Source organism: Bos mutus, chromosome 15 (assembly GCF_027580195.1).
Source record: "Bos mutus isolate GX-2022 chromosome 15, NWIPB_WYAK_1.1, whole genome shotgun sequence".
Lineage (NCBI taxonomy): Eukaryota > Metazoa > Chordata > Mammalia > Artiodactyla > Bovidae > Bos > Bos mutus.
This window is the reverse complement of record NC_091631.1, coordinates 30,581,276-30,607,695: the sequence shown is the minus strand read 5'-3', so window position 1 is coordinate 30,607,695 and position 26,420 is coordinate 30,581,276. Positions and strand designations below refer to the sequence as shown.

Genomic DNA, 26,420 nt, shown 5'->3' with positions numbered 1-26,420 from the left:
GACAAGTCCTGAGTTTTAGCGAGAGGAACATGGCACTCAGGATAGGCGACTCAGGCTGTGGAGGATGGGAGGATGGGAGGCCCCTGTATGATTTTGTGCTGGTACAGAGAAAGGAATGTCTGGATAATACAGAGTTAAGAGTCTCAAATCATTGGTTGTACTTTCTAAGAATTTATATTTTAATGGAAAACTATAATAACAAAAATAAGCATAATAATGATTATACCCGTAACTTCATCACCCCAACAGAACCATTTTCCTTTTCCATGTGTGTATTGTTTCTTACAGTATCCACTCTACCTTAGTGGTCTTATGTTCAAGCAGAGTAGGAGTTGGCAAACTATGTCCTATGGGCCAAATTGACCTGCCTTCAATTTTTATAAAATAAAACATTTCTGCTGAAACACTCATTTGTTTACACATTGCCTGTTGCTGTTTTTGCAGTAAAACAGCAGAGTTGAATAATTGTGGCAGAGACTTGAAGGGCCATAAATCTAAAATACTTACAATTTGGACCTTTACAGACAAAGTTTGCTGACCCCAGGCTAGACAGTTGAACTCATGGAACGGTTGGTTGCACCTGGCAGCAGATCCGCCTAGAAAGATACAAGACCAGAAATAATAAGGCAGTGCTTGCTGGAGTCCTTCCAGTAGTCCCAGGGCTGAGATTTGAGGGAATGAGACCACGCAGGTGAGTGTGGGAGCCACCCAGGCCCAGAAGCTGCACTTCTCCAAGGAACACATCAGGCTTAAAACTTCCTGGATCCAGATCCTGTGTTCTAATTGCAGATCAGGTTCAACATAAGCATTGTTGCTTTGTAACACAGCTGACATTCTGCTTTTAAGAGATTTCTCAGGAGACAGAATTAACCTGTGGACTTCTACGTCTTGCTCCACTGTTGGGCGTGTAGGTTGTTTTTCAGTGTACTGCTGCCACGGATAACACTGCCGAGTTGCCTCCTAAGGATACACGACTAGGAGTGGGATTCTGGCTTTTCCTATTGTCATAAGCTTTCCAAAAGATCTGATTCAGCATATAGGTCCCCTCCCACGCCCCTGCTCATTAGATTGAAAGCCAGATAATCCTGTCCTGGACTCTGGGACAATGACTATGACAACGATAATGACTCTGGGACTGGAGGGTACAAAAAGTAGGGCAGAAAAGGGTAGAAATGTGGTTTCCTGGCTGAGGGAATGGGGGCTGTAGTCTGTGGGTCATGAGGAATTCTAAGCCTGGGACAGTGCATTGAAGCTAGAGATTTAGGATTAAAATTTAAATTCATGACCATTGACCTCTTCCCCAAACTGAGTACACTGTAGGCAGGAGTTTCTGATACTGAAAGATGTCAGTCGTACTTTATATAGTGAGAGGACAACCACGGAATTCTTCCTTCCAGGTGTAGTACAGGCTGAAAGAATAAACAGGTGCCACAGATCTTTATAGGAATTTATCAGTGAAGAGTCATCAGGTCTCATCAAAGAAAACCCAGGTATTTCCAGATAGCTTCCTAACCTTTGTGATTAAAAAAAGTAAAAACCAAGATTCTCCATGTTTTATGTTATGTTTTTAAAGGTATTTACTCTAGAATTATAATTTTTACTTTGATAAACTACATAAGGAGGAAAATATACTTGAGAATCTTGACCATTTTTATGATGCTAATTAGTTAATTGGTATAAGACCATGATATCAAATTAGTATGTTAAATATTACAAGATTGGTGGGCAAATTCAACTTTCTGAGATAAATGTAATTTACAGTCTTAAGTGAACACATTCAGTTCTTCATACAAATGTTTTAACAAAGATACTTTTCTTTAATAAACATTTAAAGACTCAAGTTTGCAAATTATTGGTCCGTGAAATCACTAAAACAAGCTTCCTAATATTATAGGCATGTTGCCCTTAGTAAGAAGACTTGAACCAAAATTTAACTTTGGTGACATGATACAGAATATATGTAGTTGCAACTTAAAAATTGTTTGTAACGGGTATGTGTATATTTACTAACGTATCTTTCTTTTCTAAAGCTGTGGTTAGAAAGCTTTTTTTTTGTAAAAGGTCAAATAAATATTTTAGGTTTCATGGGACAAAAGGCAAGATCTAGGATGGTTTTTAGGTATTTACGTAACAAGAGAGAAAACGCCTCCCTGCCCCATGTATTTGCCTGGGTGAACTGTCTCAGATGGTGGGCGTTCTTTGTGTCCACTTGCCATCAGGTGAAACATTCTCTGAAGGAGGGGCCTGAAGGGGGTGGGTGAGCACTGGGATCAGTTTCAGTCTGCTCCTGTGACACCCAGAACCTGCTGTGCTCTTCCCTTCTTTTGGAGGGCTTGGCCATTTCAATTTAGGCAACTTGCTGGAGGAGAGGCAATTCATTAGTGAGTTGCTGACTTCCAGACCGAAAATCCCACTGTTTGGTGTGCAGTGGTTGCCAGTGGTGGAGTCCCCAATGTGTAAGTGCGAACCAGAACAGAGCCTAGGCTGCTGCAAGGCATGGTCATCAGTCACAGGAGGCAGGCACTGGAAACCCCGTGAGGAAATGGGCAGAAGGGGATACTCTGTCTTGGTCTTCACAGCTTCCAGTCCTAGCCTGTCAGGAGGTGCTCACAGACCATATGCAAACAGGTTGGACTTGGTTTTAGTTTGTCAATACTTGCTCTACTCTTGAGGCTTCCAATTTTAGGCGCTGCCTTATGTGTCCCAGAGTAGTAATGCAAAGCAAGTGCGTCTCAGGGCAAGTCTTACAGGCCATACTGCTTCCCTTACAGGATCAAACCTGAAGATGCTATGGACTTTGGCATTTCTCTCCTCTTCTATGGCCTCTACTATGGTGTTCTTGAGCGGGACTTTGCAGAAATGTGTGCAGACTACATGGCATCGACCATAGGGGTGAGTTCACCTGGGCTTTTATTACTGCCTCCTGCCACCTTCAAAGAGTTCAAGATAGCATTACTTGTTTGATGGAAGAGATAAGCCTTACAAAATCCTTCAAGATGTGAGTGGTTATATATGGAGATTTCCTCTTTAAAATTTGGAAAGCTAGATCTCAGAGGTACCCTGGAATTTTTAACTCTAAGCCATAAGGTAAAAATCACTTTACCCTACAGGAAGTTGAGAGTCACTCAACAGATAATTATTTAATGTCTCCTGTGTCCTTAAGCACATCTAATGTGCTTAGATTAGAAAGGTGTACAAAAATAAACTTGAGTATTGCCCAAATGGAGTTTACTGTCGAGAGAGATGGGTATTAAAGTAATTTAAAACACCAATAAATTATATATGATACATTCATTATATTATTCATAATAATATATTATGAAATTATATTATTAGAAATTATAACTAATAAATATTATCAAGGGAGGTTCATGATACTATTAACAAATACAGCATTTGACCTAGTCTTGTGGCTCAACGGTGCCTTCCCTGCTGTGACTTTTGAGCTGACCTGAACAATGAGTGGGAGTTAACCAGATGAAGTGAAAAGTGAAGTGTGTACCAGGTAGAGGAAATAGCATGTATAAGAGGCCTGTAGTGGGAGAAAAGGTGAGAACTTTGAGGAACTAAGGCTAACGTGGTTGTGGGGCTGAATTATAGTGGAAGTGTCTAGAGAAATAAAGGCTAGACTAGAAAAACCCATATAGGCCAAATGAAAGATTGTGATTTTTATACTAAAAATACTAAGGGTCTAAGATAGAAAATGATGTCATCAGATTTGCACTTGGAAAAGTTCATTCTGGCTTTTTGGATAGAGAACAGATGGGAGGGGGGTCCACAGATGAGCGTGACCCACTATGACTATTTAAAGAGACAGTTGCAGTAGTTTGTGCAAGATGAGGGCAGCTTGGATTAGTGTAGAGATGGTGAAAAGGGACAGAAGTAGACTGAGAGGTATTTTGGACGTAAGTTTGACAGGACTTGGATATAGATTGGTTCTGGGGACTGAAGGAAAAAACAGGAAGAAAAGAAAGGTAGGTACTGAAGCTGACATTTCTGACTCAAGCAACTCCTCGGATCCTTCACTGAGATAGGAAATGCTGTGAGAGGACCAGGTGGAGACCATGCAAAGATTCTTCAAGCCTAAAATATAGATAAAGTAACAGTCAGTCTAAGAAACCCAACTCGGTATCCTTACTCCTTTTTTTCCACAATGGAAATATGTTTGTTGTTTTGTTGTTTGTAAAAATAATGAGTTCTTTTTGTAATTGTGTGAACAACACAGAAGTGCTCCCCATCTTGGTATCATTCCATTAGACCCCACCCCAAGAAGAAATATTTCCAACTTTAATAGACATTTCTCCAGTTTCTGTGCTGAAATAATTGTGACTCTTGGTGTGTGGGGACTGAAGGGCATTCCAAAGTTCTTTCTAGGTCGAAGTTTGGCAAGTTGGAGAGAAGCCCTAGAACATCAGGGAAGTGGGTTCTCCTGGTTCTGCCACATACAAGTCCTGGCTTTTAGCCAGGAGATATCAGTGGAGACCAATTGAAAAGAAAAGAAAGGCTTGGCACTGACTTCATGTGAGGCACTTCAGGACCTCTTGCTGAGCTTGTGGCAGTTTTGCAGATGGGGACCTCTTGGCTGTGCAAATTTGTATGTCACAGCTACTGTGATCTCATTTGTGCCTTGGGCTGGTAGGCTTAGGGCAATTCAGGTTAAACAGAAGATACAGCTATCAATAACCTTGGGTGTGTGTGCTAGTCACTCAGTCATATCCAATTCTTTGTGATCCCATGGACCATAGTCTGCCAGGCTCCTCTGTCCGTGGAATTTACCAGTCAAGAATACTGAAGTGAGTTGCCATTCCTACTCAAAGGGTTCTTCCCGACCCAGGGATTGAATCTGCATCTCTTATGTCTCCTGCATTGTCAGGCAGATTCTTTACCACTGTCCCACCTGGGAAGCCCTATCACCTTGTGTAATGTCAACCAAGTACAGTTTTGGGTCTGGAACTTTGTGTCCCAGTATCATGGGACTCTTATTTTTCCTGTAATGGATTAAATAGAAAACAAAGTATATTGGGTCACTTTATAGACAGCCTATTAGATTCTTTTCTGAACAGCTGTCTCATGTTTTAACAGCATCTCACTTTCTCTTATTTAGTTGTGTCTTCAGCTGTTCATTCAACTAGTTCACTCCCTGAAGAGATTTTCAGACCCTAGATTGTCTAATTACTCACTTTACTTTCAGCAGCAGCTGTTCACTAAAACTGTTTCCTTCGGTGGCACAACCAGCTTTTCGAAGTGTCTCTTACTGGAATCCTGTCCTTTACTCTCTAGTGATTTCTTCTTCTTTTTCGTTTTTACAGGACCAGTTCTCATGATTTTCCCAAGTAGTTGCCAACTTTATCTCAAGGTTATTATCAGCTGCCAATTTAAATATAGCCTTTATTCCGTCCCAGGTGGGTCCCTAATGACTAATCTGCAGAATCCCTTTTCTGTCCAGGTGGAGCTAAGCTCAGAATTGATTGATTACCAAGTTAGCATCACTCCAGTACTCTTGCCTGGAAAATCCCATGGACGGAGGAGCCTGGTGGGCTATAGTCCATGGGGTCACTAAGAGTCGGACACGACTGAGCGACTTCACTTTCACTTTTCACTTTCATGCATTGGAGAAGGAAATGGCAACCCACTCCAGTGTTCTTGCTTGGAGAATCCCAGGGACAGGGGAGCCTGGTGGGCTGCCGTCTCTGGGGTCGCACAGAGTCGGACACGACTGAAGTGACTTAGCAGGAGTTGCAGCTGGGAGAAGGAGTTATTACATTGGCCTCTGCAAGATAGGATTTGACATGGGCCTCTTCCCATGTTCTTGGGAAGAATTATTGGGTACTTCAGTGATTGTAAATGATAATCCCGCATAAGATAATTCCCTGCTGCTGCTGCTAAGTCGCTTCAGTCGTGTCCGACTCTGTGCGACCCCAGAGACGGCAGCCCATCAGGCTTCCCCGTCCCTGGGATTCTCCAGGCAAGAACACTGGAGTGGGTTGCCATTTGCTTCTCTAATGCGTGAAAGTGAAAAGTGAAAGTGAAGTTGCTCAGTTGTGTCCGACTCTAGCGACCCCATGGACTGCAGCCCACCAGGCTCCTCCGTCCACAGGATTTTTCAGGCATAAGTACTGGAGTGGGGTGCCATTGCCTTCTCCGAGATAATTCCCTAATAATGATAAATTCCAGCTTCACCAGGAGACCTGGTGGGAGAATTTCTCGTTAGGGTGGAGAGTGCCTCAAACACTAGCTCTTGACCCCTTGTATTCTCCTTCCTTTCATGGGATGTCACTAGTTACCCCCACCACTCCATGATAACAGTCTGTCCCAAGGGTAAACCACATACCTCACTGTACCTCTTAGCACAGAATGTAAGAATCAAACAGTCACATTGGATTTTATTAAAGAGTTGAGGATAAGAGCGTGAAAATAAAGTGTGAGCCTCTTTACCAGGCGGCCTGCTCTCCAGGGCTTTTAGACCCTGCCTCATCCAACTCGGCCTATATCAGTGTACTGGGTGTCATCTTAGCACCCACAACCTGGAATCCACACCTGGACAGTGACTGTCCTCCAGATGCCAACACCCAGAGCCTGTGTTCTTGACAAAAATAGTGCTGCCCCTCCTTTATTCCACAGGCTAATCTTCTGAATCCTAGTATCTTACCTGATAGCTACCTCTCCCTAAGTAATTGACATTGAGAATGGCTTTCCCTTTCAGAGGAGCCACTGTATCCAACTATCTCTTTCAGAGGAGTCACTTTGAAAACTCCCATCCAACAGAATGTGACCTTGCTGATCCTAACTATGGACAGGCAGTTTGCTATTTCCCCAGGGTCCCATCCTGGAGGTCATAGGAATACTAGGATGGCCTGTGATAGTACCGGGTGAGTCACCAGGAGTTCATTGATTTGTTGTTTTCCAATTTTCTTCATAAATATTGCTGAGATTTAGTAACAGGTCTTCTGCTAGGGCTCAGGATGCCAGCAGATTAGATCAGACAGGAATGTGGGAGAAGAGACTCCAACATGAGATTAAAGGGATCTATCTTAGAGTTCTTTCCAACCCTGAGAATTTCAGGACTGTTTTTATTTCTGCCCACTTTGGTCAGATGGGCTTTGGTCTTCTCAGGAACACATAGGCCCCTGAACCATGACAGCCTGAATTTCAAGAATATTCCTGGGGCTTCCCTGGTGGTGCAGTGGTTAAAAATCCACATGGCTTTGCAGAGGATACAGATTTGATCTCTGGTCCAGGAAGATTCCACATTCTGCAGGGCAACTAAGCCCCTGTGCAACAACTACTGAGCCCAGGCACACCTAGAGCCTGTGCTCTGCAAGAAGATAAGCCACCGCAATGAGATGAGAAGTCCAAGAGCTGCCACTGTAGAGCAGCCCCCGCTCACCACAACTGGAGAAAGCCCATGTGCAGCAACAAAGATCCAGCACAGCCAAAAAATTTAAAACATAAATAAAGAAGTTAAAAAAAGAGAATGTCTGTGGTCTCAAAGCCAGAATCTGATCAGTGCTTTGGGGAGGGTAATTTGAGGAAGTCAAGAGACAGCAGCTTTCCACTCATTCATTAGCCAACTCATTCATTTATTTATTCAAGCAACAGTTATTTATCAGTAGTCTACAGTGCACAGAATGTGACCAAGTACAGCCTGTACTAGCTTCATTGCTCACTTTCAATAGCAGCCCTAGTTTTTTTAAAAAACTGCTAAAAATACACATACCATCTTAACCATTTTGAAGTGTACAGTTCAGGAGCGTTAATACATTTACATTGTTCTTCAGCTGTCACCATCATCCATCTATAGAACTCTTCATTTTGCAAAACTGAAGCTTTATACTCATTAAACAATAATTCCCTAATCCCCGCTCTCCCCAGCCCCTGGCAACAATCATTCTGTCTGTCTCTATGAATTTGACCACTTTAGATACCTCACATAAGTGAACTCATATGCAATATTTGTCTTTTGTGACTGGCTTATTTCAGTTAGCATAATATCCTCAAGGTTTACCTTTGTTATGGCATGTCAGAATTTCCTTCCTTTTTAAGGCTACATATTATTTCACTTTGTGTATATATACCACATTTTCAATTCTATTTATTTTTTCATAGTTTTTTGTATATTCGGTGATCACAGCTTCTATCCCAAAGAGTCATAGTTGATTCTGGAGCTGTACCAGTCAGGAACTAGGTCTGATTCATCTCTTAGTCCCCCTCTGGGAGTGGTTTGACCTAAAAAAAAAGTCTGTGGTTAATTTATTTCACAATTCCTAGAAATAAAACTATGACTTCTTATAGTTGTATTAAGCATTCTTAACTCCTTTTACAGTACTCTACGCTACTACTCTCTTTAGTTAGAGTCCGACACGACTGAGCGACTTCACTTTCATTTTTCACTTTCATGCATTGGAAATGGCAACCCACTCCAGTGTTCTTGCCTGGAGAATCCCAGGGACAGGGGAGCCTGGTGGGCTGCTGCCTCTGGGGTCCCACAGAATCGGACACAACTGAAGCGACTTAGCTGCAGCAGCAGCAGCTCTTTGTTTTGCCTCCCTTGGAGAAATTTGTGACTGTTTTGTTGAGTCAGTTGATTCAAGGGACTCTTGGATGAAGTCTGTGTTTTCCAGCTGGTTACTGTGAGGTCATAAGCCTGTGATAGCCAGTCAGTTTAGTTTCCATTCACACCCGAAAGTCATGGAGGGTGGGGCAATGGCGCATTGGGAAATAAGCTTATTTCTGGGACTTCCTCCTCTGTGGGATTGATTAATAGGCAGGGTAGCAACATATTGTGCTGTATTGGGCCTGGTGTCCTAGCTCACATTTTCTGTCTCCTGAGCAAATTGCTGTGCCTCAGACTTCCTACTTCCTGGAGCCTCAGCAGCCCCAGATAATATGAGGACAGGGCTGGCTACCCATTCATCTGACTTGAAGTAGTAGTGTAAAGAGCTGGGGGGTCAGAGTCAGACAGACTTGGTTTCAGATTCTCCTCCACTTTTAATTATCTGTATACTCTTAAGTAAGTTGCTTTACCTTTCTGATCGTCTTTTCTTAGCTGTAGTAATATTGTCAGCCTTATAGAATTGTGGTAAGGAACAGATGGGTTAATGTCAAGCACTTTGCAGACTAGCCAGGCCCATGGCAGACACTCAGATGGTGATGATGATAGCAACTACTGTTACCTGCTGTACAGTCCTCCTGTGCTACATATTTTATATCTAATCACCTGGAGCACAGGGCCCTTGTAGACTTTGTATCTTCATCATACTCAACACATAAAGCAAGCCAGACAGATCATTAACCATGAGTGCCAGTTCTCTCTTGATGCTATCTTTTGTCTGAAATCACCTTCAACCACTCTGTGGTATGGAATTTCCTCCTCTATAATCCTGGAAATGGGTATTTTATTCACTTTTTCAGCAAGTATTTCTGAAGCCATCTTGAACTGACAGGGAGCCAGCTGACCCCTGCCACCAACTCTCTGGCCTCGAGTGAGGCTCTGCTCCCTAGCCATTAGTCTCCTCACTAGTTGAGGGGTGGACCAGAAGAGCCCTCGAGGCTGTCATGGCACACGTTTCCTGTGATGGTCAATGGTGTGGATTGGAACTCCTGTATCCTGAGCCCCTACTACAGACAAGCTCCTGTGCAAAAGGAGAAATCTGACTGTTCATCGGGAGCGCACCCTCTCCCACTTTGAGTAACCTCTGTTTCAAACCTCCACTCTTAAACCTCTAACACCCCTTCCCTCTGCCCTTCATTCTCAGCAGATGATCTTGCCTCCTATTTTCCTGAGAAACTAGAAACCAAACAGGACTCCCCCCCAATTCCTGACACGGTACCTGTAGACCCACTTCTGTTTGCACCTGTCTTCTCCTCCCCTCCAGGAACAGTGGAGTAAGTGTCCTCTCCTCCATCAGAGACCAGCTCCACCTGTGCTCTAGATTCCACACCTCCTGCCTCCCCAGGGACCTGGTGTACCACTGACTTCCTTTCTCACCTAGAACTTCAACTTCTCCCTCTACTGGGTTCTTGCCTATTAATCATTTAAATATTCTGTTTGAAAAAATGTCCTTTCTTTGACATACTTTCTCTAGCTACTGAGCCATTTCCTGTCATTGACAGTTAAATTTGTGGAAAGTTTCTGTTTCCTTTTTGATTACCTTTCACTTACTTTCTGGTCTATTCTAATTGACCTCAAGTCATACCCTTCTTCTGCAGTGACTCTTACTCAGATCACCAGGGACTGTATGTCACTTATTCTGGGGACTGATTATGATCTCAGCAGTCAACAGCACAGTTGACTCAGCACTTCTTTCTTCTGAAAAAGGGTTCCCCCACCCCACCCCCGCCTCCTGACAGTGGCTTTTGTGACATTACCCTGTCCTGGTTTTCTTTCTCTGTGGTATTTTCTGTCTGCTCTGCTAAATTTCCTTCCCCTTAAATGTTACTGTTCCTATGAGCTCAAGGCGAAACCATCTTCTCTATTCTTCACTAGTTATTTCCTTTCTTTTTCCATGAATTCCAGATCTGTAATCCAGAACTCTATTCTGAACTCCAGGCCTTTCCTAGTCAGCTGTCTCTTTGGTATCAACAATTGGTCCACTTCTCCCAATTTTTATTGCCATCAAATTAGCCCAAGTTATCACCTGAGCATGGGAGAAGGAAATGGCAACCCACTCCAGTATTCTTGCCTAGAGAATCCTGTGGACAGAGGAGCCTTGATGGGCTGCTGTCCATGGGGTCGCACAGAGTCGGACAGGACTGAAGCAACTTAGCATAGCATAGCGTATCACCTGAGCATAGGCCCCATTATCCATTGCATTTAAAATATTGTAACTGTCTCTTAGCTGGTCTCACTGAATCCATTTTGGCCTCGTCTCCAGTCCGTTTTTCACATGGAAGATCGAGTGATCTTTTAAACAATACAAGTCTAAAATAAAGCCTTTAGATGACTTCTCATTTAAAGTCCAAAGTCCTCCATTTTGGCCTTAAGGACTTACTGTTTTCCTCTTTCTTACAGACTTCTTTCAGTTTCTCAAGTGCATCAGGTTCTCCCTGCCCCTGGCCTCCTCTTGTCACTTCTGCCTGTCTTCATCTCACTAACTTTACTCACGTTTAACCTCTCAGCCTAAAATGCCACTCCTCTGAGGAAGCCTCCTGAGATGACCTAGGCTTAGTTAGGAGACCCCTTCATTGCAGTGTTCTTTGATAGCCCTTTGAACGCCTTTTAATTAACTAACTCTTATTTTAGCCTTCTAAGTAATTAGTTCTCATTTTATGTACATTTAAAACAAATTTTATTGGAGTATAGTTGACTTACAGTGTTGCGTTAATTTCTTCTGTACAACACAGTGACTCAGTTACATATGTGTGTGTGTGTGTGTGTGTGTTCTTTTTCATATTTTTTCCATTGTGGTTTGTCACAGGATGTTGACTATAGTCCCCTGTGCTATACAGTAGGACTTTGTTGTTTAGTCTTCCTATATATAATAGCTTGACTCTGATAATACCAAAGTCCCATTCCCTCCCTCCTCTATCCTCCCTGCCCCTTGGCAACCACAAGTCTCTTCTCTATGTCTGTGAGTCTGTTTTTGTTTTGTAGATACATTGATTTGTATCGTATTTTACATTCCACATATAAGTTTTATTATATGGTATTTCTCTTTCTTTTTCTGCCTTACTTCACTTAGTATGGTAATCTCTAGGTCCATCCTAGAGATGGCTGTAAATGGCATTGTTTAGTTCTTTTTGATTACTGAGTAATATTCCATTGTGTATATATACCATATTTTCTTTATCCATTCATCTGTTGATGGATATTAAGGTTGTTTCTGTGTCTTGGCCATTGTAAATAGTGCTGCTATCGACATAGGGTTGCATGTATCTTTTTGAATTGTAGTTTTATCTAATATATGCCCAGGAGTGGGATTGCTGGATCACACGGCAACTCTTATTTTTATTTTTTGAGGAGCCTCCATACTGTTTTCCTCAGTGGTTGCACCAATTTATATTCTCACCAACAGTGTAAGAGGGTTCCCTTCTCTCCACACTCTGTCCAGCTTTTACTGTTTGTAGATTTTTTTGATGATGGCCATTCTGACTGATGTAAGGTGATACCTCATTATAGTTTTGATTTGAACCAAAGATCAAATTGCCAACAATGATGTGCTGGATCATCGAAAAAGCAAGAGAGTTCCACAAAAACATCTATTTCTGCTTTATTGACTATGCCAAATCCTTTGACTGTGTGGATCACAATAAACTGTGGAAAATTCTGAAAGAAATGGGAATACCAGACCACCTGACCTGCCTCTTGAGAAACCTATATGCAGGTCAGAAAGCAACAGTTAGAACTGGACATGGAACCACAGACTGGTTCCAAATAGGGAAAGGAGTATGTCAAGGCTGTATATTGTCACCCTGCTTATTTAACTTCAATGCAAAGTACATCATGAGAAATGCTGGGCTGGAAGAAGCACAAGCTGGAATCAAGATTGCCGGGAGAAATATCAATAATCTCAGATATGCAGATGACACCACCCTTATGGCAGAAGGTGAAGAAGAACTAAAAAGCCTGTTGATGAAAGTGAAAGTGGAGAGTGAAAAAGTTGGCTTAAGGCTCAACATTCAGAAAACGAAGATCATGGCATCTGGTTCCATCACTTCATGGGAAATAGATAGGGAAACAGTGGAAACAGTGTCAGACTTTATTTTTTTGGTCTCCAAAATCACTGCAGATGGTGACTGCAGCCATGAAATTAAAAGACGCTTACTCCTTGGAAGGAAAGTTATGACCAACTTAGATAGCATATTCAAAAGCAGAGACATTACCTTGCCAACAAAGGTCCGTCTGGTCAAGGCTATGGTTTTTCCTGTGGTCATGTATGGATGTGAGAGTTGGACTGTGAAGAAAGCTGAGCACTGAAGAATTGATGCTTTTGAACTGTGGTGTTGGAGAAGACTCTTGAGACTCCCTTGGACTCCATTCTAAAGGAGATTAGCCCTGGGGTTTCTTTGGAAGGAATGATGCTAAAGTGAATCTCCAGTACTTTGGCCACCTCATGTGAAGAGTTGACTCATTGGAGAAGACTCTGATGCTGGGAGGGATTGGGGGCAAGAAGAGAAGGGGACGACAGAGGATGAGATGGCTGGATGGCATCACTGACTCTATGGACGTGAGTTTGAGTGAACTCCGGGAGTTGGTGATGGACAAGGAGGCCTGGCGTGCTGCGATTCATGGGGTCGCAGAGTCCGACACGACTGAGCGACTGAACTGAACTGAACTGAATAATTAGCAGTGTTGAGTACCTTTTCATGTGCCTATTGGTCATCTGTACATCTTCTTTGGAGAAATGTCTATTAAGGTCTTCTGCCCATTTTTCCATTGGACTGTTTGGTTTTTTGTTCTTGAGTTGTATGAGCGATTTGTATTTTTTGGAAATCAAGCCCTGTTGGTCGCATCATTTGCAAATATTTTTTCCCATTCCATAGGTTGTCTTTTTTTTTTTTTAATGGTTTCCTTTGCTATGCAAAAGCTGGTATAAGTTTAAAGGATGGTATAAGTTTAAGCCACATTTTTTTTGTTTTTATTTCTGTTGCAAATATTTTTTCCCATTCCATAGGTTGTCCTTTTTTTTTTTTCATGGTTTCCTTTGCTATGCAAAAGCTGGTATAAGTTTAAAGGATGGTATAAGTTTAAGCCACATTTTTTTGTTTTTATTTCTGTTGCCTTGAGAGAGTGACCTAAGCGTACATTGTTATGATTTATGTCAGAGAATATTTGCCTTTGATCTCTGCTAGGAGTTTTATGGTGTCATATCTTATGTTTAAGTCTGTAAGCTGTTTTGAGTTTATTTTTGTGCATGGTGTGAGGGTGTGTTCTAACTTCATTGATTTACATACAGCTGTCCAGGTTTCCCAGCACCACTTGCTGAAGAGACTGTCTTTTTTACATTTTATATTATTGCCTCCTTTGTTGAAGATTAATTGACTGTTGGTATGTGGGTTTTTTCTGGGCTCCCTGTTCTGTTTCGTTGATCTATATATGTCTGTTTTTGTGGTAATGGGACCCTGTTTTGATTATTATAGCTTTATAGTATTGCCTAAAGTCTAAGAGTGTTATGTCTCCTGCTTTGTTGTTGTTCCTCGGGATTGCTTTGGCAGTTCTGGGTCTTTTATGGTTCCATGTAAATATTAGGATCATTTGTTCTAGTTCTGTGAAAAATGTCATGGGGAATTTGAAAGGGACCTCACTGCATCTGTAGATTGCTTTGAGTGGTATGGCCATTAAATGCCAGTCTCCCCTTGCTGTAGGGTTCCTGAAGACAGAGGCCAGGTCTGTGTTTTTCCAACATTATAGCCCAAGACCTAGTCCAGTGACTGGTACCTAGTAGGTACCCAGTATATCTGACGGAAGGAAAGAAGAGTTTGAGTGGCTTGCTCAAGATCATCAAGATAGTAAGTGACAGAGGATGGAAATGCAGTCTGTCCTGACAAACTGTGTGGCCCCTTGAGCCCTTTCCACACTGAGGCATCAGGCTCTTGAGGTTAAACCAGAATCTTCCTCCCTGTACTTTACCTTACTCAGCCCGAGGGCCTCCTTATGCAGTCTCAGTGGGCTCTGCGAACTGTTGGTTGCTGGGACCTTCCTGACTTGACAGACTCATCTGATGACTTTGTTGAAACATTGTGGGATTTGACCCTGCTGGCCTGTCGCTACATTAGCTCGCAGGGAGAATGGAGAAGCTAGAGGCCTAATAGAACTTTGCCTCAGTGTCCCTCCTACTCTCATCACCTCATGCAGGTTCTCTCTGATGCTGTATCCCTGCCCCAGTATCCTGGGGCAGAACTTGGAGTGGTTTGAGGTTAAGTTCTTCCTCAGAGCTCTCCTGTCCTGAGTTGGAGGGTTCCCCTTTCTCACTGCCGATGCCATGGGCCAGAGTGAGTGGTGGTGTTCCTGTGCTGCACAAGTGTGCAAGGATTTGGTGCCAGAACTGGGCTCAGACTTCTTGGTCTCTCTTCTCACTGTTCAGTTGATGTGCCTAGAAATACTCAGGCAGGCACATTCAGAGCCATCAGCCTCTTGAACTCTGGTGGAGTCTGTCTCAGAGGTCCTCTCAGCACAAACATTCAGATTCCTGCTTTGGAGAATTGCAGCTAGTGGGCTCCCATGGGTTTGGCTTCACTCTAACTCTCACTGGTGGCTCAGAGGTTAAAAAGCGTCTGCCTCCAATGCAGGAGACCCTGCCTCCAATGCGGTTTCCCGACCAGGTTTGATCCCTGGGTCAGGAAGATGCCCTGGAGAAGGAAATGGCAACCCACTCCAGTATTCTTGCCTGGAGAATCCCACGGACAGAGGAGCCTTGTAGGCTACGGTCCATGGGGTCGCAAAGAGTCAGACATGACTGAGCAACTTCACTTTAACTCTCACTTATCCTTTTGCACTCTTGATACACAAATCAGAACCTTTTGAATTATTGGCCCTCACTGAGCTAAGTAGCTGCATTTCTCCAGTGTTCAGATGTCAGTGAACATCTTGGTCAGGGGGTCTGGGTTCTCATCACAGCTAGTTTCTTTCCTTTCTGGGCTTTGGTTTCCCCAGTGACGGGGCTGCTCTGGTGTTCTGTGACAGTAACAGGCTCACCTTAAGCCACTTCAGACATTCTTGCAAGACAGGGAGGGAGCGTTGAAGGCCAGAAACTCTATATTCATGGATTCTTGGGGCAGCTCTGCCCTCTACCCCTGAGAACTTTTGGAGTCAGGAGAGGCCATTTCTCAGAAGGGCTGCTTGGAGTAGAGAAGCCGCATGTGGAGTGGAGGCCGTGGCAGACGTAGCTGTGTCCTCCCTACTCCTCGCCCCAGCTCCTTTACCCCCGCCCTTCTTCCACTGTTGTCCCTCACCCAGCTGACGGGCCGTGAAGTTTTCAGAAGACAGTTGCTTGGAAACAAAAAACAGAGGAAACTCAAGTTAGGAAAATAACAATACAAAAAAGGCTAAGTATAATCTGTTTCCCTTTATAGGTACAGATTAAATTGTAATAATAAATACAGAAGCCTTTTAAAGAATTAATTTTACAGTTTTGCAAGATGTGAAAGTTCTGGAGATGAGCTGCAGATCAATGTGAATATACTTACTGACATTACCAAACTGTATACTTAAAAATAGTTAAGATGGTAAATTCTGTGTTACGTGTGTTTTACCATCATTTTTAAGAACAAAGAAAAGAAAAAAAACAATAGTTTCAACAAAATTCAAGTCTTTTATTCTTGGGATCAAGGGGAAATGCTATGTAGTTATTGAACAATAAACGATAAGGAAAGTACACAAAATTTTGAATTTCTGTTTGGAGCATGGAATTCCTCATTCACTGTGATTAACCATGGTAATAAATAATCTTTTAAGGTATGAGCATACCTCTTTTTATCATGCTTTGCTTTATTGCACTTCGCAGATAATTTTTTGTTTCGCTTTTTGCAAATTGAGGGTTTATGACACCCCTGCATCAAGCAAGTTTATCAGCACCATTTTCCAACAGCCTTTGCTCACTTTGTGTCTCTGTGTCACATTTTGGTGCTTCTGGCAGTATTTTGAATTTTTTCATTATTATTTGTTATGGTGATCTGTGGTCTTGGATGTTACTGTCATAGTTGGTTTTTTAGACATAATGCTATGGCACACCTAGTAGTAAGTAGAAACATAACTTTTAAATGCACTGGGAAACCAAAGAATTTGTGTGACTCACTTTATTGTGGTGTTCTGGAATGGAACCCACAATATCTCTGAGGCTTGCCTGTTATATATGTTCATTAAGGAAAATTTGAGTACAGAAAAGTAGGCAAAATAAAAAACACCCATTTATAATCCTACTACCAAGACATCACTGGTGTAAATATTCTCATACATTTCCTTCTGACCTTTTGATCGATCTGCTTGCTTGTCTTTACATATGGTACCAACAACAGTACTATGCCTCCAATTTTGTGCCCTGCTTTTGACACTTAATGTTGTATCTCAAGCTTCAGCTGACTCGCTGCCTGTCTAGCCCCTTGAGTGGGTGCCACAGGTTATCGAGGCATCCTTCTATTGTTGGTCATTTATGGTTTTTTCCATTTCTTTGCTTGTTTTTGTTTGCTGCTTTTTTTTCTTGCTTTTTTGGGAAAATATATGTAGCATAAAATTCACCATTTTACCCATTGTTCAGTGTGCTATTTCCAAAATTTTTGATCATCCCAAACAGAAGCAATAACCCATTTCCTCCTCCCCACCACTGGTTACCTCTGTTCTATTTTCTATCTATGAATTTGGCTATTCTAGATATTTTATAGAAATAGACTCATATATCAGTGCAATGCTTATCTTTTTGTGTCTAAGTTGTTTTACTTAGCATGTTTCCAAAGTGCCTGCACGTTTTGGCATGTATCAGAACTTCGTTATTCTTGTGACTGAGTAACATTTCATTGGAGGGATAGATCCCATTTTGTCTATCCATTCTTCTGTTGATGGACACTTGGGCTGTTTCCACCTTTTGGCTATTTGTGATTAATGCTGCTAATGAGCATTGGTGTACAAGTGTGTGGTTAGGCCTGGTTTTTATTCTTTAGGAGTATTATCTAAGAATGGAATTGCTGTGTCATATGGTATTGCTGTGTTTAACTTTTTGAGAGGTTGCCAGACTCTTCACTTGTTTAGTTATAAATAACACTTAAATGAGTATCTATATGCATGAAGCTTTTTTTGTTTTTAAAGAAATTTCTTTAAATTTCTTAAGGTGAAATTAATGAGTTAAATGGTGTGGCAGTTTGAGACATCATGCCAAATGCTGTCCAAATGGGTTGAAGCTGTTTTACTGCTGCAACAAGTGCCTGAAAATGCCCTTGTCACCCAGCCACCATTGCACCAGGTGTTTCACTGATGTGCCTCTTGGAGAAGAGATGTCGCCCACCTGAGGGAACCACGGTGTGGCCACAGAGTGGCTTAGCTGATGTGGTTCCTTGTCAGCGGCCCCGAACCCTTCTCCCTGCTGGTCTCCTACCCTGATGCTGACCAGCCCCGTCTTCAGGTTCTGTCTGACCCGACTTCCAGCCCATCTCTGGTCTAGTCCTTTCACCCCATCTGCCCCACAGAGATGAGGATGATTGACGGTGAGATATTCTCCAGCTTGGGATCCTCCACCTGCCGTGTCACGTTCTCTCCAGAAGACCCCAGGCCTCGCTGGTATCATCCCACTTTGGTTGATTCTCACGTCTTTCCTGTCTTTTCCTCCTGCTCTTCTCTCCCAGTTCTACAGCGAGTCGGGCATGCCCACCAAACACCTCTCGGACAGTGTGTGCGCAGTGTGTGGGCAGCAGATCTTTGTGGATGTCAGTGAAGAAGGCATCATTGAGAACACGTATAGGCTGTCTTGCAATCACGTGTATCCTGCCTGGAGCTCCTGGGCTGCCTCTCTCACCACGTGCGCACTCCAGTCAGGGAGGGAGGGGACCATCATGACCCTGGGCATGCCATCCAGACCTTTGAGAGGAGGAGTCACAAGAGGCACACATCTGGGTGATGTCCTCTGATAGGGAAGCCAATCCCAGGGAGTGGAAACGGCTGCCTCCTTTGGTCTTTCTTATAGATGGGAGCCACTTGTGTGTAAGCAGCGTGTATAGCCTGGCCAGGTCAGAAGGGAGCCTCAGCTACACCAGCTGCTGCAAGATTGGGTCAGTCGCCAGGGAAGAGCATCCTCTAACTGGCTCCCTCAGTGCTGGAATCAAGTGCCCCTGAGTGGCGCCTCTGGTGTTCACCACGTCCTTACTTGGCTCCCGTTCTGGGCCGTGTGCTCTCCATTGTGCCCAGAGCGGCCCTGTAAGGCAGAGTTCATTAACCCCACTTTATGTGTGAGGAAGCAGGGCCGGAGGTGTACTCTCAGCTTGCCTAAGACAATATAGCTGGTAAGAGGTGAAGCCAGGGTTTGAACCTCCCTCCAGAGCTAGGGCCTGGACGCCGTGAAGCCTATCATGGGGCTGGAGTGCCATCCTGGCTGCCCACTGTTTCCCTTGACCAGTGGTGCTCAGATTCCACGAGTTCTGCATCCGCGGCTGGTGCATTGTGGGAAAGAAGCAGACGTGTCCCTACTGCAAAGAGAAAGTAGACCTCAAGAGGATGTTCAGCAACCCGTATCCTTTTTGGGCTCTTGTTGGGAGCGGGCAGTGGTAAGAAAGTACCAGCCTGCATCAGGTGGGTCTTGGGGTGCCCCTCCTGAGCCCTGTCTGGTAACTGCCCACCAGTCCATTTGGCTTGTCTAGGGAGGTGGGTGGGATATGGGGCAGGACCAACAGCTCAGCTTCTCCTCACCACTCAGGATCCCTCGAGGGTGAATCGGTAGTGATAGCGACTTCCTTTGCCCGCCTGCTTCTTGTGCATCTGGCGGCACTGTGCCAAGCGCTTTCCTTCTGTGAGCTCACTCGTTCTCTAGAGCCTTGTGACCTGGGTAATAGTATCCTCATTTTTACCAGTGAAACAGTTTCAAGGTTGACTAACATTCTCAAGGTGATATAACTAACATGTGATGCCTCACCTCTGGCAGGCGGGGCTGGAGACCAGCCCTGTCCCCTCCACTTTGAACACAGGACCTGTGCTGCTCTCAGCTGCCCCTGGATCCAGGTACCTCTCCCAGTTGCCCTTTCTCTCTGTATGGGGGTTTCCTGGCCCCTGGATACTAGCCGGGCTGTGGAGGGCCTTGGTGTTCCCCTTTATGGTTCCTTGCTTGGTTCTTTTGGGGTCTAGTTCAGTAACTCCATGGTCAAGCTGAGGGTCGGGGCTTCTCTTGGTTCCCAGTAGTGGGCCAGACTGGTTCCTGATGCCCTCAGGACTCCCCACAGTCTTGTGAGGTCTGTGCTTCCCCGGAGCTGGATTCCTAGGCTCCCTCTCCAGTGTCTTTCCCGGCAGTGGGTTGTAAAGTGGAGGGAAGGGACTCCTCTCCAGGGCTGCTTGGCCTCAGCAGGGCCCCCATGTTCAGTGCCCTTGGATGGGGCTCCTTGGAGCCTCTCTACCAGGAGTTATCCCCTGTGACCAGCCTCTTGCTCTGCCCCTATATGCCTCTGTCCTCATACTCAACCCCTCCGTTGACCTAGAAATCTTCCCATTTTGGAAAAGAACCTTCGGGTTACCTTATCTCTTTCCCCATCTCCCCGAAGCTGTTGTCATGAGAAATCTATGGCAGTCTCAGGCTCACTGGCAGTCCCAGCTTACAGAGGGGGTCACGCAGAGCCCTCTGTGTGTATCAGCCACAGAGAGCTTCATTTCACCACTCCACCCTTTGCCTTGTCTGTCTGATCCTCTGCACTGATCCCCTCTGTCCCACTTCCCTCATTCTCCAGGTTCAGACTTGTGTTCCAACATGGAGAGGTTGGGTGGGGCTTTCTAGAAAGCACCTTTCTTTGTAGGCTGATTTCTGTGAAGTGTCTGGGACATGTAGACAGACCCTCTTACCCATCCCCTAGGCCAGCCTCAGCAGCTCGAACATGTAGCCCCTTTTCTTTAACTCACTTGACAGCTGGGAGAGGCCTCATGTCATGTACGGACAACTGCTGGACTGGCTTCGGTACTTGGTAGCATGGCAGCCTGTCATCATTGGCCTGGTGCAAGGCATCAACTATATCCTGGGCCTGGAATAGTCAGGAGGAAGAACATCCACCCACCATGGACCTCAGGGCACTCTCCTCCCTGCCCTCCAAGACCTCTTGGGTGGGAAAGACTCAGAGGGGCACTGGGCCACTCAGGACTCCTCCGGCTGTGTCCGGGCTGGGGAGGGAGGTGATGGAGAGCCAGCCGGTGGGGCTGTCAGCAGTGGGGGCTTTTTAAAAGAAAACTATTTTGATGAATATATTTAAAAACCTTTTTTATTGTGGAGCTTAGGAATTGCCCCAGTTCTTCCAGGCCTCACCTCCCTGCTTGAGCAGGGCAGGAGCAGAGCCACAACATTTTTTGACGTAAAGGAGCCATCTTACCTCTGGCTGTGAGCCCCAGGCCCTGCCCCCCTCTTCCTTCCGTGCGTGGGGCTCGAGCCTGGTACACTCAGTGCGGAAGGGCCAGAGAACTGTGGCCGGTGCCACTGAAGAGCACTGCGGGGTGAAGTATCCTTCCTCCCAGCTAAGGCCACGGGCGGGCCTTCCCTGTGGAGGTGGCCATAGGCTGGTTGAGGCAAATGGAACCTTGTCATGGCTTTTCCAGTGAAGGAAGCCCTGGGACCTCAGAATTCCCTGAGAATTTGTTGGGGAACCTTCCCCTAAGCAGGGCTTACTGAGTCAAGAACAGAGACCATCTGTACAGAGCAGTGATTGAGGGCCACTTATGCAAGCTGACGCTCTGCCCAGAAGTGGTGACATGCGCCGAATGCCACTGCCGCATCACTTCCTTCCCAGCAAGCCCGAGTGAGCATGTGTGTGTGTGTGTGTCTGCGGTGGAGGGACTGACAGACGTGACACTTCTTCCTGTAGTCACACGTTGTTCCCTTGAAGCTGCCAGGGGATTCCCAGCTCAAGGAATATCCTCATGTCAGCCCCGTCATCCCTGGGTTCTGCCTGGGCCCAGCAGCCTGAGTGCTGGGGTGGCTGGGAAGAGGGTCAGGGCCGGGTGAGTATGGTGTCTGAAAGGGGGTTTCAGGTAGGTCCCAGCTCTGGTCCTAGGGGTTTTGAAGGAAGTAGGAGGGCAAATACGGACTTTCCACGCCAGGTTCCTAGGGAATATGGCCCTTCAGGTGCAGCAGGAACCAAGCAGGGTCTTGTCATCTGTTCTTAATAAAGCTCCGTGAGCTGGGTTGGAAAGCTGAACATCCATCTTGCTTTTCTTCTTCCCACCTCTTTTCCTGCGGTCCCCTGGGCTGCCTGGCCTCTGCTGCCTTTTTGCTCTTCCCATTTGAGAGCTGGGTCCGGCGAGTGGTGGGTCCCGTCCAACATCCCTGAGTGAGATGGCCTGCTGGGCTTCTCTCCTGTCGCAGAAGGGGCCCTGGGTCATCACAGGGTGACCGTCCTCACGACCTGAGGTCAGTGCCCTGCCGCAACCACCCCTCTCCCCAGTCACTCTCTTACCCAACTGTGGCTTACCCAACATGCTGCTCACTCATGCCCATGGGCCCGTCCTCAGTGGATTGGGGCCTGCGGTCATCCTTTCACTTTTGTCCCTCTTTCACCCACATGTGGCTCAGCGGTAAAGAATTCACCTGCAATGCGGGAAATGCGGGTTCAACCCACGGGTTGGGAAGATCCCCTGGAGAAGGAAATGGCAACCCACTCAAGTTTTCTTCCCTGGAGAATTCCATGGACAGAGGAGCCTGGTGGGCTACAGTCCAGAGGGTCATAGAGTCAGACACAACTTAGTGAATAAACCACTGCCCCCACCCCCACCCCCACATCAGGTCATGTGAGAAGCCAAGGCCAGTCTCTCTCCGGGGCACTCTCTCCATCCTTCAGCAGTCCTGAGTACCATGACCTCCCAGCAGCCCGACTCTGGCCTTATTTACACTCACAGGTAGAATCCTGTCTCCTGTCCCTCGCATCCCCACCCCCTTCCCCGGAGAACTGGGTCTCAGAAGCCCCGACAGTCTTGCCTCCTGACCTCCCTGCTGGAGACACTGGCGCTCCTAGGGAGGAGCTTCTCTGCGTCTTGCAGCCCAGAAGCTCCTGGGCAGGCGGTGGGGGAGGGACTGAGAAGATGTGAGTTAGAGCCCTGGAGAAGAGGAGTTGACTTTTAGTCTCCCACATCTAAATTGGAAATGTATGGTTTTTACAAACACACAACACACTCACCCCTTGAGATTGCAGCCGTGCTCCTGACGCATCTTCCAAACTTTATTCCATCTCTTGGCCTCCCTGGCTCTGTCTCCAGGACCCCATCCTCCTGATCCCAGACATTCAGGTCTGGTCCTTCACACCTGCTCCGTGGATCACCAGCCCTGGTCTCTCCACCCCTTGAAGCCACATGTGTGACCCTGACTTCTGTAGCTCTGTTGTTGCTCCAGCCAGTGCTGGGTGTACCTACTCTTCCCTGGAAAGCACCCTCTCCTCTCTGTAGGGCCAGTGCTCTAGCTTGTGCTCCAAGCGTGTCTGAGAGGTTCCCGTGGAGGCCGGGAAATGTAGCTCCCATGATGGGGCTCATGTGGGGCCAGACACAGCCAAACTGAGCTGGGGAGCTCCGAAAGGGGCAGCGTCCAAAAGAGAGGGCTCTTCAGGGCTTCTTGGGATCCAGGCAAGGGGAAACTAGACTTCCTGGTGAGCTTAGATCTGTAGCTCTGGCCAAGGAGCTGGGGTGACAGAAGTGAGGATTCATGGGGGTGAGGGGTGGATGTTGGGTTGGTTGGAGGGAGTGGGGAGCCTGAGAAAGGCCAGGATGTGGATGGGCTGGTGTGAGTCTGAAATGGTCCACTTGATCCAACTTCGGGTCCCCAGTGCCTAGGACAGTTGTCCCCTTGAATATAGTGTGATTAAAGAAAGAAGCAGGAGGCCTTTTCTGTTCACATAGAAGAGCAGAGTCTTGGGATGGAGAGACTTTCATTAGTTCATGGCCCTGTGCACCCCTTGGAGGGTGAGGCTGAGGATGGTTGAAGGCTGATACCACCTGCAGAGCAGGGGGCCTGGGAGTGAGTGAGAAGGCTCACGGCCACGGTGAGCTCCAGCTCAGCAGAAGGCACAGTGTGCAGGAACCTTCGGGACTGGCTGGGTCCAGACTGCTGTGGAGCACATGTGTCTGCTGGTGGCCAAGAGCCTACTCTAGATCCCCTGCTTAAATAAAACTGAAACTAAGATAGGAGGGGGGGCAGTGCTTTCCCAGAAGGATTTCACTGTCTATCCTGCCCTTCCCAGAACAGCTCTGGCAGCAGAATTTTCCCTCCTTTGTGACTAGGTAAGTCCCTGATCCTCTTTGGGCCTCAGTTTCCATCCTGTAATGAAGCGTTTGATTGGACTAGTGACAAGTATAATGTTGAAGGTAGAAAGAGCTAGGTGGGGATCCACCAGCTTTGTTTCTAGGGGCTGGAAGAGCTCCAGCCTGCGCTTGATGCTGGTCCTCCAGTTGTCAGTTGGGACAGGTGGATGGGGCAGAGTGGACAGTGTCTGGCAGCCCCCTGAAAAGTCAGACGTAGGAAGGGGCTGTGGAGACCACAGGAAGGCCGTACTAGTGTGCCTGGAATCTGTAGGAGAAGCCGTTTGTCACGGTCACCTCCCCCGCCTCCCCAGAGAGGAAGTTGTCACAGATATATAGAGCAAGGCACGGCAGCTCCTGACACAGTTCATCATGACCATGAGACAGAACTGGATTCCAGGTGGGCCCTGGGGCTGTGCATGTGCGGGTGGAAGGGGTGGGGTGCGGCCTGAGGGCGGTGAGGAACCTGACCCCAGGCGGTCCCTTCAGCTGCTGTGCTGTGGCTTTCAGCCTCTGCATGCTGTGCTCTGGCTCCATTCCAAGGTCTCCCTGTGCTCCATTCAGAGAGACAAGAGCTAGGGCTGGAGGGGTTCTTCTGCCCCACCCATTCCCAGCAGAGCCAAGAATCTGCCAGACTTAATCCTGGTAGGAGCTCCCTCTCAAGCAAGAGCAGAGCTGGGATGCCGAGCAGTCCCAGGAGGTCAGACAGCTGCTGACCTCTGTGACTGTCCTCTCCTCAGACCCCAGCCCTCTTTGGGCCCTGCTCTTCTGTGCCCACATCATCTCCCACCTGGCCAGAGCCACACCTGTGCCTCAGGCCACCACAGCTGCCTCACCTGGGATGGCAAAGGCCCCCTGCTCCTCCTCGCGGCCGCTAGCACTCCCAGCAGCTAAACAGTGCCCAGCGCTGACAGTGACCTGGCCAGCAGAGGAAGTCTCACTGAGTAAGGAGCTATTCCAGTGGGATGGGAGGGCGCGGTGGTCCGAGGGCGGGCTGAGGGAACAGTGGCGCCAAGGGTGGGTTGGCCTCTGAGCACGCACCCCCCAGCCTTCTGCCACGTAGCCTGTCACCAACCGAGCAGCTCGGTTGAGCAGTGGGCATTCTCCCTCTCCCAGCCAGCATTGCGAGTTGGTGCAGGGCTCAGCTCACAGCTCCCAAGATGTTGTCACGTGGGATGGAGAGGACTCAGAACAGAGGACTCCCAGAGTCCTGACGGAGGTGCCTCCAAGCCCAGCCCTTCCTTCCTCACAGGGCCCACTTGCCCTCTGGCCTTCTCAGTTGAGCGACTGCCTACTGTGCTGCCTCCTTGGCCAGAGCTCCTAGAGTCACTGAAGCTGGGTGCTAGAAACCCCAGGGCATTCTGAAGAAACAAGCTTAGGAGTCAAGGACCCAGATGAGGGACCCATCCCCAGATTCCTGTTGCTCAGCCTTCCCCTTGGACTTTGCATTCCAGATTCCTGAATTGTGGGGCAGGGCGGGCAGACCGTGGCAGAGGCGGGAGGGTCTGCTCTATAGGACTAACAGCCACGTGTGCCCCTTAGATGGAACGCTGACCTTGTCCTGTACCGCCTGCAGCCGCTTTCCCCACTTCAGCATCCTCTACTGGCTGGGCAACGGCTCCTTCATCGAGCACCTCCCAGGCCGGCTGTGGGAGGGCAACACCAGGTGAGGGCGTGGTGGTGAGGCTGGCTGGAGGCAGGCTGCTGCTGCGGTCCTCTCACAGCCTCTCCCCCTCGTCTGCTCCAGGCGGGAGTACAGGGGCAAGTGGACCCAGCTGTGGAGGCCCTTGGTGCTGGAGGAGCTGAGCCCTACCCTGCAAGATACCAACTTCTCCTGTGTTTTCATGGATCCTGGGCAGACTGTCCAGCGTCACCTTGTCCTGGCCCAGCTCTGGGTGAGGAACCCAAGGGAGGGCCTCCGGGACATAAGGAGCCCTGCTTCAGTGTGGGAAGGAAAGGGTGGGCTCTGCCCACAGCAGCCTCCAGCTGATACCCACTGACTGCCCGAGCCACTCAGGCAGGAGAGACATGGCATAGGGGGAAGTTCTTCCCACCCCTGATGCTTGTTTGCTTCACTCCTCCAGGCTGGGCCGAAGACAAGTGTGCCCCTGCCACAGGAAGCCCCGCCCTCCAGCCAGTCCCCTCTGCTGCACCATCCCGATGGTGAACCTGAGCTCCACCGCCACCTGGTTGAAACACCACCTCTTTACTGAAGTCCAGGCCACAGTCTGCATCCATTTAATATATTTGTTTCCTCTGTGGGCTCCTGGGATGCGGGCAGAGGCTGTTTCTGACCCGCTGCTGTATCTCTGTCACCCCAGCAAGGCCCATGGGGGGGCATTCATAAACCATCTTCAACGGCAGCATCTGACGTGTGTCCAGTCACTTATCCTTTAGGCCGTCGTTCCAGCGCAGAACGCGGCTCGTGCGAGGAGGGAGCATGGAGTGAGAGAGAATGCCACTCTGAAGCTGAAGGCAAAACCAGATTCAGGGACACAGGCCCTCACAAGATGCCGGCCCGTAACGCTCC

At 47.0% G+C, this 26,420-nt stretch overlaps 2 protein-coding genes across 4 annotated transcripts in view; both read left to right on the top strand.

The window, feature by feature from the left end:
• Positions 1-20,860, top strand: part of RNF121 (ring finger protein 121) — an 82,039-nt gene extending 61,179 nt beyond the window's left edge. For all 3 annotated transcript variants that reach the window (XM_070383797.1, XM_070383799.1, XM_070383798.1), the window contains 4 exons: positions 2,772-2,892; positions 18,271-18,404; positions 19,048-19,149; positions 20,529-20,860. In XM_070383797.1, the coding sequence (XP_070239898.1) occupies positions 2,772-2,892; positions 18,271-18,404; positions 19,048-19,149; positions 20,529-20,649 (478 nt within the window). In that variant the 3' untranslated portion in view covers positions 20,650-20,860. The remainder of the gene's footprint in view (positions 1-2,771; positions 2,893-18,270; positions 18,405-19,047; positions 19,150-20,528) is intronic.
• Positions 20,861-22,310: 1,450 nt separating this feature from the next.
• Positions 22,311-26,402, top strand: IL18BP (interleukin 18 binding protein). The gene is made up of 6 exons (XM_005908733.3): positions 22,311-23,872; positions 24,205-24,290; positions 24,631-24,834; positions 25,433-25,556; positions 25,638-25,785; positions 25,975-26,402. Exons 2-6 carry the CDS (start codon positions 24,263-24,265, stop codon positions 26,101-26,103), a joined length of 633 nt encoding a protein of 210 aa, XP_005908795.2. The 5' UTR covers positions 22,311-23,872; positions 24,205-24,262; the 3' UTR covers positions 26,104-26,402.
• Positions 26,403-26,420: the final 18 nt, after the last annotated feature.